This window comes from Engystomops pustulosus, chromosome 5, assembly GCF_040894005.1.
Source record: "Engystomops pustulosus chromosome 5, aEngPut4.maternal, whole genome shotgun sequence".
NCBI lineage: Eukaryota > Metazoa > Chordata > Amphibia > Anura > Leptodactylidae > Engystomops > Engystomops pustulosus.
The window spans coordinates 78599197-78614059 of record NC_092415.1 but is presented as its reverse complement, the minus strand read 5'-3'; the positions used below and the strand labels follow the sequence as shown (position 1 = coordinate 78614059).

Sequence of the window (14863 nt, the reverse complement as noted above, 5' to 3'; positions counted from 1 at the left end):
AACAGTTATTAAATGTGTCTGAAATTAAGCTTTATTGTTAATCCTGGTTCTTATAACAATCCAACATTTTTAAAATCCAATTGTCACAAAGACCAAAAAAAAATTGTCTGGAGTTACAATTATAAAGTATAAAGTTCCGACTTACATACAAATTCAACTTAAGAACAAACCTCCAGATCTTGTATGTAAAGCTCTGCTTTTTCTTTCCTTATTTCCTTCAAGTAGACTAAATTCTACATCCCTGTAAACATTTCAGAAGGACAAAACGAGTTGAAGTAGACTTCATGACGGCAGGGACACAGGCAGCTGGAGGCTGCTCCATCAGCTGCCAGTAACACTACACATGACATAGACAATACCATCATTGTTCTATGGGTAACAATTTCATTTGGAGTATTTTATTTATTAAAAAACAAAAGTACTGTCTGGCTACGAAGCTGTCTGAAGAAGAGTGAAGAAATCAGGCGATACCTTACTACTAAGCTGTCTATCAATCCAAAGAAAATGTATTTAAAATGTCAGTGAAATGTAAAAATTATATAAAGGTATCCATTTCTTCTAGATTAGTAGGAATCCACTTCCCAAACAACCACTACAAAAAGAATAGTGCGGTGCATGCCGAACAGTGACGGTGACTGGAGCACCAATACAAGGTACCAGAGGCATTGGACCCTAATCAAACATTGATGATCAAGCCCAAGGATACGTTTTTCGATATTAAGTAACCCTTTAACTAGAGCAGCAGCAGCTTGAAGAAGTTACCAGCCAAACAAAAATTCTTGCGGAGGACGTGATGTTGTTATAGGAATGGAGAAGACACTTGTCTTACCTAGAGACCTGGCAGAAAATACTGGATGAAGAGCGATTATAGTATTTACTAAGAGACAAGTCAGAAAGATGTAAGAGGTTATGTATGCATGGATCCACTTAGGGCGATGCCACACGTGGCGTTTTTGGTCCGTTTTTCCCAGTTATCTTAATAGATAAACAGGTTTTGAAGGACACCTGTCATCAGGTCTGTGTCACTTGTCCTGTCACTACTACCTGTTGGAGCAGATCACATTGATCCATCCCAGCCTTTATCTAGTCAATTCATACATTAATCATTGTAAAATCATCATTTCTTTATTATGTAAATGAGGCTGGTCACATGGTCAGAGGCAGTGATGTCACTCCTGTTACCCCTCCCCCTGCTCATGTCTGTGTGTAATGTATAGTAAAGCATGGCTACTGTATGTGCTGCCTCTGCTGACATGCTGCACAGACATCAGCTACACAAGTACCTGACATGTTCTGCTATAACATGGCTGCATCCTGGAGCTGTATCTCTCCTATACACACACAGGCTGCAGGAAGCGTGGCCTCCAGCACCAGCAAGCACATGGAGCAGCCATCACAGCGTTACACAGGCTGTCAGTCAAGCACTGGGGGTGTGTCTGCGCCTCCCACTCATGAATAAGCTGGACAGCTTGAATATGCTAATGACTCATTGGACATTTCACAGGTCATTTGCATACAGCTTTAGGACCTCATGGCTTGGGTTTACATGCATGTAGAGAGACAATGAAGGGATAGAGGCAATGCTCTCTAATGGCAGTTTATGAAAATATATTTAGATTAGGGGGGTTATTTTGCATGACGGGTTCTCTTTAAGCAGCCAAATGCATGGTAAACTGCCAAAAACTGACCAAATACGCCATGTGTGACATCACCCTTAGGCTTCACTTCAAACATAGGCTCTTGTGTGCACACACAAAACCACCAGATGAACAATATGCAAAAAAAACCCTCCAGATAGAGAGTGAACCTCTGATTTCTGATGCAGGCCTTCAGTGACAGGGCTACTTACCGGTACTAGTCACTATGCGGCCACCTGCAGCACTTTCCATAGCTAAAACCAAACCAGGTGAGCCAAAAAAAGGAAGTGTTATATGTTATATAAAACATCTACCACCAGGATGAAGGATGGTAAACCAAGCACACTGACATACTGGTGTGCACCCCCTCTGTGGGGATCTGCTCATCTTTTAGCTTCTGATGTCCTGGTTTTTATTAAAAAAAGAGGCTTTTAAAATTATGTAAATGAGCCTAAAGGGCTTCAGGCCCTATAGGTGTTAATGGAACTCATCAGGCTCATTTACACAATTTTAAAAGCTTCTTTTTGTAAAAACCAGGACATTAGAAGCTAAAAGAAGAGCAGATCCTGCCAGAGGGGGCACAAACCAGCATGTAAGGGTGCTTGGTTTACAGTTCTTCATCCTGGTGGCAGATGTCCTTTTAAGGTTATAGGGTATTTAGGGCTATGCCCACACATGTCAACCATTATACTTTTATTGTCCGGCTGCTCTTTCACATTAGGTGGCAGTGGCTCCATATCTCCCTGGCATAGATGGAGGGGTGAGAGTAGGTGCTGGAAGTGCAGCAGGGGGAGGTGCTCTGCTTATGCCACTAAAGCACTTGAGCCTCATATTTGTCAAGTGAAGTTTTGGGCATAGTATGGGAGACCTGCGTCCTTGGGTAATCATGAGGGGACTTACCCTGCTCGGGCACCGCCATTTAGTCCCGGAGGGGACCTGACTTGGCTAGTGGGATGTTGCTCCCCTATAGTAAGTGCAGCAGTGAGATAGGACATGTGTATACACGGGCTGTGCGAGACACGGAGGCTCAGCGCTGCCACCCAGCGTTCTCTCCTGCTCAGCCCGACCCGAGACGCTGCCAGCAACCTCGGCTGACCTCTCACCCCGGCCAGGATAGCAGGCGCTGACAGCGGACACGGCGGCAAATCACAGCGCTGTATCCGAGCAGAGGCCGGGCGCGGGCGGTGGGCGTGTGCCGTGTTACCAGGCTGAATAGCGGCCACGCTCCGGGATGTGACAGGCTTGTTGCGGGGCAGAGCGTGCCGCAGCGGCAGGGGTTAATGTGATGTCAGCCCTCCCTCCTTCTCCTCCCAGACACCGAGCGGCGTGCTATGAATAATAGTGACAAGGAGCCCGTGCAATCAGTGCCTGACCTCAGCCGCCTCGGGTTCAGCAGCAGTCTCCTCCCCTCCCCCACCGCAGACAGCAGCCAGACGGAGGAGGGGCGTGCCCTCATTGTGTAAACAAGGCAGAGCCAGACTCTGCCCCGCCCACTCGCCGCGCACGCGGACAAGACGGGGAGGAGACAGTGTCGCCGCCTCCCCTGTCACCTTGTGCCGCCACAGCGCGCCTTCCCTCCCCGAGCAGCTGCCGCTCTTTGCCGCCTTTCCTTCCCTTCCTCCCCTCTCTCTCCCGCCTGGGGGAGACACGGCACTAGCAGCACGTGTGGCGCCCGTGCCCGCTGTCGTGTCATGTAGCAGGCTGTGTGCTGCGTCCTGGTAACACGCCGTGGAGGGGGGCGTGACCGGCACAGCGATGTGCTACCAGCAGCACGCTGCCCGGGGCTGCACCTCCAGGACCGCTGTCACCCGGGGCCTCATGTCCTGCTGTGTGATACGCGGGAGAGGAGCTGCAGCTCTGCTGTGGAGGTATCAACAATGGCAGCACATGTGCGCGGTGTGTGCGGGCTCAGGGCTGTGCTGCATGTGTGTATATATATACATAGAGACAATGAGGTAATGCTCTGCCACTGTGTATAGAGAGGAGACGGGTAACACCAAGACCCGGGGGAAGCTATACGCTATATACTGGTTATGTATACAGATAGCAGGGGAATCTATACACTATATACTGGTCATTTATACAGCCAGACACCAGTGTTATGTATACAGGTCATGTATACAGCCAGGCACAAGGGTAATCTATACAGTATATACTGATTGTGTATAGAGCCAGACACCAGGGTTATGTATACAGTATATATTAGTCATGTATACAGTCACCCGGGTAATCTACACAGTATATACTAGGCGTGTACACTGCCAGATTGCTGGGCACTGGTGATATCTATACAATGTATGTATATGCTGGGCACTGGTGATACCTATACAATATATGTATATGCTGGGCACTGGTGATACCTATACAATATATGTATATGCTGGGCACTGGTGATACCTATACAATATATGTATATGCTGGGCACTGGTGATACCTAAACAATATATGTATATGCTGGGCACTGGTGAAATCTATACAATATATGTATATGCTGGGCACTGGTGATGCCTATATAATATATGTATATGCTGGGCACTGGTGATACCTATATAATATATGTATATGCTGGGCACTGGTGATACCTATACAATATATGTATATGCTGGGCACTGGTGATACCTATACAATATATGTATATGCTGGGCACTGGTGATACCTATACAATATATGTATATGCTGGGCACTGGTGATACCTATACAATATATGTATATGCTGGGCACTGGTGATACCTATACAATATATGTATATGTTGGGCACTGGTGATACCTATACAATATATGTATATGCTGGGCACTGGTGATACCTATATAATATATGTATATGCTGGGCACTGGTGATACCTATATAATATATGTATATGCTGGGCACTGGTGATGCCTATATAATATATGTATATGCTGGGCACTGGTGATGCCTATATAATATATGTATATGCTGGGCACTGGTGAGATCTATATAATATATGTATATGCTGGGCACTGGTGATACCTATACAATATATGTATATGCTGGGCACTGGTGATACCTATACAATATATGTATATGCTGGGCACTGGTGATACCTATACAATATATGTATATGCTGGGCACTGGTGAGATCTATACAATATATGTATATGCTGGGCACTGGTGAGATCTATACAATATATGTATATGCTGGGCACTGGTGAGATCTATACAATATATGTATATGCTGGGCACTGGTGAGATCTATACAATATATGTATATGCTGGGCACTGGTGATATACTGTGAGGTAACAATGTGTGGAGTACAGGTCTGTATATGAATATGGTGAGGTAATGCTGCCGTCTATAATGTGCACTATATATAGGCAGTGAGGTAATGCTGTGTGTATGGATACAGCCTTTCTATGCTGTATACACCGAGCCCCTCTGTGTAGATGTTTGGCACAGCCGTGTAGTAAATGTGTATAGCTATACGTGGAGCTGTGTCCTCCGTGTAGTGTGTAGTTATACGTGGGGGCTGTCTCCTGTGTGTGTGTGTGTATAGCTATACCTTGGGCTGTCCACTCCGTGTAGTGTGTGTATATATAGCTATACGTGGGGGCGGTCTCCTCCGTGCAGTGTGTATATAGCTATACATGGGGGGCTGTCTCCTCCGAGTAGTGTGTATAGTTTTACGTGTGGGGGCTGTCTCCCCCGTGTAGTGTGTGTATATAGCTGGAGCTGTCTCCTCCGTGCAGTGTGTATATAGCTATACATGGGGGGGGCTGTCTCCCCCGTGTTGTAGTGTGTGTATATAGCTATACGTGTGGGGGCTGTCTCCCCCGTGTAGTGTGTGTGTATAGCTATACGCCCGGCCTCGCAGGAAAGTTTGCAGTGTGAATCGGAATGAGGTCAGCTCTGGAGCTTCTCATTGCACGCGGTGATTATTATTGCATCGCGTTCCCAGCCAATGGGCGCCCGGGGGGCGGGTTTGGCACGAGGAAACGTTAGAAACAGTCGGCGATTGGCCGCTCAGCGTCCCGGGAAGGGATAAAGGGACGCGAGGCAGCATTGAGCAGCGCTGTTAGCTGTGTGAGGAGCGGCGCTTGTGTGTACATCGCCTCCTCTGCCCCATACACTCCATGTCTGCTGGTGATCAGTCACTCTTCTCAGGACTATATACACACACACCTCGCTCATAGCCGGAGCCCATCCGCTGGACTGAAGCCGTGCTAAACTAATAACAAGTGACTCCAATAAGTTGTAAAGACAGAGCGATGCCTGCCAGCGGCTGCTGGAGCTGCCAGTGAGCACAACGTGGCCGCCTCCTCAGAGTATTGGATGCTCCAGTGCCTGGATCACTGTGCCGGGACACAGCAGCGGGGACGCTCCACTCGTCACCATGGTGCAGCAGAGCAGCAACGCCGACAACACGGAGGCTCTGCTGGCGGGAGAGAGCTCGGAGTCCGGGGTGGGCATCGAGCTGGACATGGCATCTTCTCCCACCCCGGGCTCCACTGCTTCCACCGGGGGCAAAGCTGATGACCCGAGCTGGTGCAAGACCCCGAGCGGCCACATCAAGAGACCGATGAACGCCTTCATGGTGTGGTCGCAGATCGAGCGCAGGAAGATCATGGAGCAGTCCCCGGACATGCACAACGCCGAGATCTCCAAGCGCCTGGGCAAGCGCTGGAAGCAGCTCAAGGACAGCGACAAGATCCCCTTCATCCGGGAGGCCGAGCGGCTGCGGCTCAAGCACATGGCCGACTACCCGGACTACAAGTACCGGCCCAGGAAGAAGGTCAAGTCTGGCGCCTCCAAGCCCGGAGAGAAGGGCTGCAGCAGCCCCGGGGCGGGAAGCGGCGGCCCCGGCAGCTGCGGCTCCTCCAAGCCGCCAGTCAAGAAGAGCAGCAGCGGCGGCGCTAGGGGCTGCAGTAAGCCGCACAACAAGCTGCTGCTGGGCGGCAAAGCCTTCTCCCCCGAGCAGCCGTGCATGCTGGACCACCACTCCCTGTACAAGTCCCGGGCCGCCAGCAAGAAGCCCAAGCACCGGCTCTACATCTTCGGCGCCCCCGGCTCGTCCCCCATGGCCGTGCCCGCCAGCCCGACCCTCAGCTGCAGCTCCGGCGAGGCCAGTGACCCGCTCAGTCTGTACGACGACGGGGCCGGCTCCATGCACAACTCCCCGGACTCTCCATCCGAGCAGGACGGCTACCCGAGGGCGTCCTCCCCGGCCCCGTCCTCCTCTCACTCCTCCTCTTCTTCGGCTGCATCCTCCCCCTCCTCCGCATCCTCCTCCTCCTCATCGGCTTCCTCCTCGGACGAGGAGCTGGAGGACGAGCTGCTGGAGCTGAACCCGAGCCCGGGCTTTGAGAGCATGTCCCTGGGCAGCTTCAGCTCGGCCGCCCTGGACAGAGACCTGGACTTTAACTTTGAGGCGGGCTCGGGCTCGCACTTCGAGTTCCCGGACTATTGCACGCCGGAGGTGAGTGAGATGATCTCCGGGGACTGGCTGGAGTCCAGCATCTCCAACCTGGTGTTCACCTACTGAGCCGGCGGCCCCCGCCCACTGCACGTCTGCTTTACACGGACTGTGTGTGCCCACCGGGGGAAGCCCTGCAGCCTGGGCATCATCACAGGGGAACATGGCACTTATCGGGGCTACTGCGGAGCCCTGCGGCAGAGAGGAGCACAAGGAAGCCCTGCTACATGAGGAGGCTTTACTCTTATGGATTTGCACGTCTGGAGAAGGAGGGCACCCTAGGGACTCCTTCTGCACCCATCCATGACAAGAGGTGGACATTGATCCAAGGACACTACTAGGAGGAGAGAAGTTGTTACATATTTATGTGGTACCTGGGGGGAGGCTCTTTACAATGTGTTTCTCAGAATCGTGATGGTGTCGGATTCTTTCACTGGTGGGTGATACTATAGCATGTTATCCTGTCTATCTTTTAAGGTTTCTGTAAGACTGTTGAACAGTTTTAGTGTTAGGATAATCTACAGCCGATAGATGGCGCTATGTTTGATTCCTAAGAAAATCACCAGCTTTTTTTCCTCATATTTTTTAACTCTTCAAGGATTCAAACGCAACTCAAATCTGTGCTGGACTTCTAACTAATGATTCAGGACCAAATTGTTTCTCAGAGTATGTATGTGTTCTTCTTAGTACTCAGTACCTGTACATGGACAGACTGTTTGTTTTTGGGTTCCCTATCTCATTGGTGATCCATATTGCCCCCCCCCCCCCTTTCCTTATTGTACATGTACCTCCAGCTCCCATTTTCTATGTGGACCTATTTATACTGGCCAAACTTTTTTATGTTTCCTTCTGTTTTTGGTAGCTGTCCTTCCCTCTCCACACCATTTTTATGTCTCCTTCACTGAAGGGCTAGAGTTTTAACTTTTAATTTTTTATATTTAAATGTAGACTTTTGACACTTTTAAACAAAAAAAAAAAAAAATCCAAAAAAAGAAAGATGAAAACGTTTGATTATTTTCTCAGTGTATTTTTGTAAAAAATCTATAAAGGGGGTGTTTTAACCGGTGTCAATTGCAGTTTTGAATATCCTGTCAATTCTACAAACAGGGAGGCTGGTTGCTATCTGCAACATCCAATAATAATAATACAGTTCCACCAGCCTATATCTTACTCCATGTTTACACACTTCAGTCTGCAGGCTTCTTAAAGTCACAGCATCCCTTCCAGCCTGGTGCACTCAGCAGTCACACCTCCAGAGTATTCCTAATACACTGTATATCGGTTGAAAATGTAAAAAAAAAAAAGTCTTTGTATTAATAATCTTGTGTAGTATTTATATAGCTCTTTATAACTCCAGAGGTTTTTTAATTATTACTGTGCCGCCATCTCCTCTGTGGAATTGTGGCAGCACATTGGGTTTGGCACTGTTAATGCTTCATGGAGGAGAGGAACAATGTTAGCTGCCTGTTTCCAGTAGGTGAACGCAGAGGTAGAACATTGAGCCACACACTTGTGTTGTTTTTTTTTGTTAGAACGCCATGCCAGTCTCCTATAATGATGATAGGCTTGCTTTTTGAGTATAGTGCCCCTCATGGGGTGACTAGGCAAGCTGGTCTGTATTCAGATGCTTTAAAGCAACCAGTGCACATTCTAAGCAAAAAAAAAGGGATCCTGTAGCTTTAACTTCTAGACCACATATTTGCACTTTTTTTTATAATACAAAAAAAAAAAAAAAAAACAAAACCGTGCCGTTTAAACCACTGGACCTATCTAAATGCCGATTTGAGTTCGCGACACTATGTACTGCATTTTCATTCTCGTATTTGACTATTTAATCCTTTCTACTTGTCGCTAAACTATGATTGTTTTAGTCTCTTTTGGGCATGATGATAGCATATGTATTCAGGTTTCTAGCTATTGTGTTTTAAGATGAAAAACGAGAAAAGTGAAAACATCTTTGTACCTTTTAAGTCTATTATAATAAGCAAAAAAAGACAAAAAAAAGATTGTGTGTTTTATGTATGTATTACATGACAGGCACTAGAACTTCTGTCGGAGCAGGCAGCTCTGTTTTTTTAACATTTTTTACATCTTTTTTTTGTAATCCATCCTGTGCAATATGCCGTGTAAAATACTTTTGTCTATCCATCAGTCCACAATACAAAGATTTGAGGCATACCTTCATGCCAGCTAACCATGGTTATTTCACTGCCTGTCAGATTGTTGATATTCTTCTGTACATAACTTTTTTTTAAAGGAAATAAAATCAGCTGGAACTGAACCCTTAAATTTGATTGGTTTTGTCTTCCTTGTGTGTTCCTATGTGGGGGATGCTCAGCCTGCCCAGAGCTGGGACTGTTGCAGGGGAGGAGCCAGGGCCTAAAGTCTAACTGTAATTGGTTCTCTTGCTTAGGGGGGGGAAAAAATCCAAAATGTAACAGGATGGCTTCTATTCTGAACACGTACAGCGCAAGTAGGGAAATAAAATCTTGGCAGGCCATTCTTTCAAGTAATGAGTAAGTGTCACAGCTTGTTCTGTCGAGGAAATTTCGAGGAATACTGCATTCAGACTGATAACCTCTTTGTTTCTTCATACAAATTAGAGAGCACGGTAAAACAAATTATTGCAGAAAATAATTAAAAATAGGCAACTAAATTAAATGAAAAAAATTTTAACAAAATATTTTTTGTGATCAGGAATTGATCATTAATGTATATTATGGGTCTAAAGAAGATGCCAAGCACAGAGTTTGGGTACAGGTGCAGATGGTAAGATTATTGAAAATGATATCCCTCTGTGCAAACACGTGAAGCACACCATCCAGCTGCATGTTTCTACCCTGAAATTCTGAAGGAACGTTTTTCCATCTAAGGCTGACCTTGATGTCTACAGATGTAATTCAGTGCTCTAAATTTTTGGCTAAGTCCTGTAGGATATGATTTGCACACTTCTTTTGTTTGAGCCCTGTTGAAGTCTAGTCAAAAATAACATGCTTGGCTTAACATGGCTCTTATTATTTAATAGAGAACACAGCAAAAGCTAGAATGCATTGTCCTTCTTGCCTAATATCTCTCTTGGCTATATTGTACATTCTGCTTTTGGTGTTGTAGTGTAAGAAAAACAACATACAGAACTGATTTATTTACTGAGCATTGGAATAAGTGTCCAAGCAGTGAAGAAGGGAGTTGGAGGAATGCCAAATGCATTGCAGCTACAACTAACAGCTATGAGACTGATGTTAGGCAAGTCACATTTTAACATAGAGTAGTGAGAAGCTCAGGTAAGATGGTAGCCCCAATAATGCAGAGAATAAAGAATACACAATCCGGAAATAAATCTCGTTTTACTATAAATGAGAACATTTGTGATACTTTTCCTTTAAATTACATGGCTACAACTATGGTGAATGAATACAAGCGGTCACCGACTTAAGAAGACTCGACTTATAGGTGAACCCTAGTTACAAACGGACCTCTGGATGTTGGTAATTTACTGTACTTTAGTCCTAGGCTATAATAAACAGCTATAACAATTATCAGATGTGTCTGTAATTAAGATTTATTGTTAATCCTGGTTCTTATGACAACCCAACATTTTTTCAATCCAATTGTCACAGAGACCAAGAAAAAGTTGGCTGGAGTTACAATGATAAACTATACAGTTCTGACTTGCATACAAATTCAACTTAATGTTTTTATTGAATGTTTTCACATTTTTATAATCAGAAAAACAGGGTACATATGTGTTGGGGTGAGAATCCACAAATTCTAAGGTAGTCCAAAAGCAGGAAAAGTAGTTATATTCTAGCTTTGGCTGACACACCGAAGCAGTTCCTGTCCAGCAGATAGACACCACATGCAATGACATGCCGGACTAGTGTTGAAGCAGTAGAAAAGAAGGTGGAGTTTCCGCGCAGCATTTATCTTCTAAAAAATACACTTGAATTCTATACAGAATAATTGTTGATTTGTTTCCGACTTACTAAGAGTCCTTACTTGTAATTTAGTCTGAAATGCATCAATATTTAGGCTGCCTTTACACTGCCTTTTTTTCGATTGCATGCTACCCGAAGCATACAGCCTTATGCATTTCAATGGGTAATACATCTAGCCCTCCTTACCGGGAAAAAAGATGGAACTTGCCCTATCTTTTACCATACGTCAACATCAAAGAGGTCTAATTCTATATGGCATTTGAAACCTGATAAAATGAACTGCTGTGCAGAAACTCCACCTTCTTTTCTAATGTAGTCCACATAGTGATGATAATTCTAAGATCTACATATCTGATATAACGTGTGGTTTAGCGCATTATTATGGAAGTACATGCTGTATAGTGATATCATAGTAGTTATGTTCACCAACATCAGATAGTGCTACACCTGATGCCTCCCATCCCTCTCCAAGTACCAGGTGGCTAAGCAGAAATGCTGTTGTATCTTGGAGTGGATTCTAAGTTGTAGTACCGCTATATACGTGTGCAGGGCCGGATTACAGGAGGGACTCTTGGGGCTCAAGCCCCCGGGCCCCCACCACTTTCATTTTTAAAGGGGCCCGCACCAGTTTCCAACAGTCAGTGACTCAGTTTATCTGAGTCGCTGATTGTCTTTGTGTGCAATGCGCAGGGGGGTGGCAGTCTATATTCTAAAGGGGGATGGTGGCTATATACTACAGGTAGCTGGCTATATACTACAGGGTGCTGGCTGGCTGTATACTACAGGCTGCTGGCAGGCTATATACTACAGGGGCTGGCTGGCTAATAAACTATTGACTCGAGTATAAGCCAAGCCGGTGGGAAATGCATTGGTCACAGCCCCCCAAGTATATAACCTGCCTGCCTGCCCGCTAGAGTATATAGTCTGACAGTGCCTGTAGTATATAGCCTGCCAGCCCCTGTGGTATATAGCCTGCCAGCCCAGGTAGTATATAGGCTTCTAGCCTATGTAGTGTCAGGCTTAAAGGTTGTGGATCCTCTGGACCATTGCGGACGAGTCTAAGTGGCACCCGGTTTTCACCAGAGCCCGCCACAAAGCGGGTTGGACTTGCTGCAGCGTGATAACACCAGGTCGTTCCACAGGCGTGACTTGTCCACAGTGGCAGCCAAGGTCGAGGTACAGAAACGGCAGGCAAACTCGTAGTCGGGGACAGGCAGAAGGTCAGGACAGGCAGCACCGGATCGTAGCAACAGGTCAGGGCAGGCGGCAAAGGAGCGAAGTCAGAAACGGAACAGGGTCACAACGGGAAATCTCAATAACAGCACAAGGCATCAAATACAGCTTTCTCTAGGGCGCAAGGCACAAAGATCCGGCAAGGGTTACAGGAAGAGGCAGGGTTAAATAGATTAAGGGGGAAAGGCTAGCGCCAATTAGCGCGCATGCTGGCCCTTTAAATTTGCAGAAGCTGCCGCGCGCACGCCCTAGGTGTCGGGGACGCGCGCACACAGCCGAGGAGGACGGAGCAGCAGTAGCAGCAGCCGGAGCCGAAGCAGACGTGCCAGGAGCCGGGGCACGTAAGTGGCGCTTGCGGCGCACTGGCAGGGGGAGAGAAGGCACGGGTGAGCCTGCGACCCGCGACATGGGTTGCGGGACCACCCGTGACATGTAGTATATAGCCTTCCAGCCCCTGTAGTATATAGCCTGCAGCGCCTGCTCCCAATATAATGCCTGAAGGAAAAAACAAAAGGTGTACTCACCTTCTGACGCCCCCCGGCAGGCCCTCTTCAATCCATTGATGCCCTGGCATCGGCTCTGTGTCCCTGTGCGGTCCGTCACAGGCACCATAACGTCAGCTGCTCGCTGACATTTTAGTGTGTGCCGATGCTAGAGGGGATAGAAGAGGACCTGGGGAGGGTGTTTCACTAAAGTATAAGTAGAATTAGGGTTTATCAGTACATCTTTTGTGCTGAAAAACTTTTCTTATAATTCAGTATATATGATAGCTGATTTTTACTTTCTGTAACTCTTACTTATCTACTTCTTAACATCATAAAGTAAGGGTAGCTGCAGACTCAGCACAATGGCTGCGGTCTTTGCTACATCAGTAAGGCCTCTTTTACATGAACATATGAAAACAGTCTCATAGAGCTAGTATACGGCCACATTAATTTCAATGGGCAATGTGGCCTCCATTAAAATGGCCGTATTGTCCTTTGTACTGTAACATGAGTGAGAGGTAAAAAGTTGGTCATATTTTCTCCAGTATTTCCGCTGTGTGCCCCACAGATGTCTATTGAAATGTTTAAAATATATGTTGAATATGTGCTATATACGGTTCTACTGTATATAAGTGCAGAATCTAGATAGACTAGAACCAGTGAGAGGTACATTCTGTCAGCAAGCCATCAGCCAGCCCACCATATTTTATATGGATACGGAACAGTTACATACGGATGAAAAACATCACATATATACGGATTCATACAACACAGAAATACAGGACTGGAGAAATCATACCTCCGTGTGAAAGGGGCCTTAAGTCTTGAGTCATTATGCATGTAAACTAGGCAAAATCGGCATTTTTGATGCAACGGATCAGTGCTCAACCTCTGCATTGCAAGGGTTGATTTCCGTTTCATGATCCAAAGCAATAAGTGACAGATGGGAGTTTTTTCTGAACTAGCTTTGGCATTTTTGCTCTTTAATTTGTAGCTCTCTGAATACAGTTTTATAGCTTTATCCATGGACACTCCAAGTGAATGAAACAAAGTCTAGAACTCTCTGGACACTGGTACAAGCTTCTAAACCTAAATCAAGCTGCGCCATGAAACATGTATTTTCTGAATCACAAACTCTAAACTATTTTGTGCTAGATAAATAGCTTTATTAGTTATAATATTATGATGTCAGAGACAAAACGTTGAAGATTTCTTTGAATCTAATGAACCCTAAGTAAGCCAGAGCCACAAAGAGATTAATAGACGAGAGGTCAGAAGGTGCCATAAATGCTTCCAGCGGCACCAACAGCTGCAGTCCTTCTGCTGTGATAAAAGAAAGATCACATGAAGGATGAAGGTGGAAGTAACAACAGGGATCCATAGGCCTCCTAATTCATAAACCTACCATTATATATGCGTCGGGGAAGCTATATGCCTCATATGGAAAAGCGTATTCTCGGGTATTAATTAAAAATGTTTGACAAAAGCTAAGAGTCTCCAGTCGTGGCAGAACAGTATGTAACTTCTTGTCACTACAACACCCCTGCACATGAAACCTTAGTGTCTACTTACTGATACATCAGTGGTCATAGTTGTCATTTTCCTTTATGTCATACTGGAGAAATTACACTAAGAAGAGACTGTGCTCAATATTTATTTCAATCTATGGTATCTTTAGTAACACTGCTTTGGTTTTTATCTACTTTGTGGGTTCCTACAGGAGTGTTCTTTTTTATGTTTATACCCCTTCTACACTTGCGTTGCACTCTGACCCATTGTAATCAATGGGCTTTTTCAGACTTGCACCAAACAAGTCTATGGAGATGCATCAAAAATACAAATGCAAGAATTGAAATTGCATTGAAAATGTGAATGAAAAACTTAGACACTGAACAAACTGTGACTGAAAACTTATTGAACTCTGATGCAAAATGTCAGTTTTTCACTGACCAAACCCTGATCGTACCCTGATCAGACGCTGACGTGATCTGCAACGCAAGTGTGGAAGGGGCCTTACAGGTAAGTTTGCTGATATCAGAAATGGTGACTTGGCTTTTCTTTCAATTTTCTTGCTCTGTTATAGAAAAAGAAAATCCGAAAGTTAAAAAAAGGCCAGATCCAATACACATATGGACCTGATATG

The 14863-nt window shown here is 45.7% G+C and overlaps 1 protein-coding gene across 1 annotated transcript; it reads left to right on the top strand.

Annotated features, from left to right (window-relative positions):
* Positions 1-5615: 5615 nt before the first annotated feature.
* Positions 5616-8810, top strand: SOX4 (SRY-box transcription factor 4). Its single transcript, XM_072152453.1, has one exon. The coding sequence runs from the start codon at positions 5988-5990 to the stop codon at positions 7134-7136; it is 1149 nt and encodes a 382-aa protein (XP_072008554.1). The 5' UTR covers positions 5616-5987; the 3' UTR covers positions 7137-8810.
* Positions 8811-14863: the final 6053 nt, after the last annotated feature.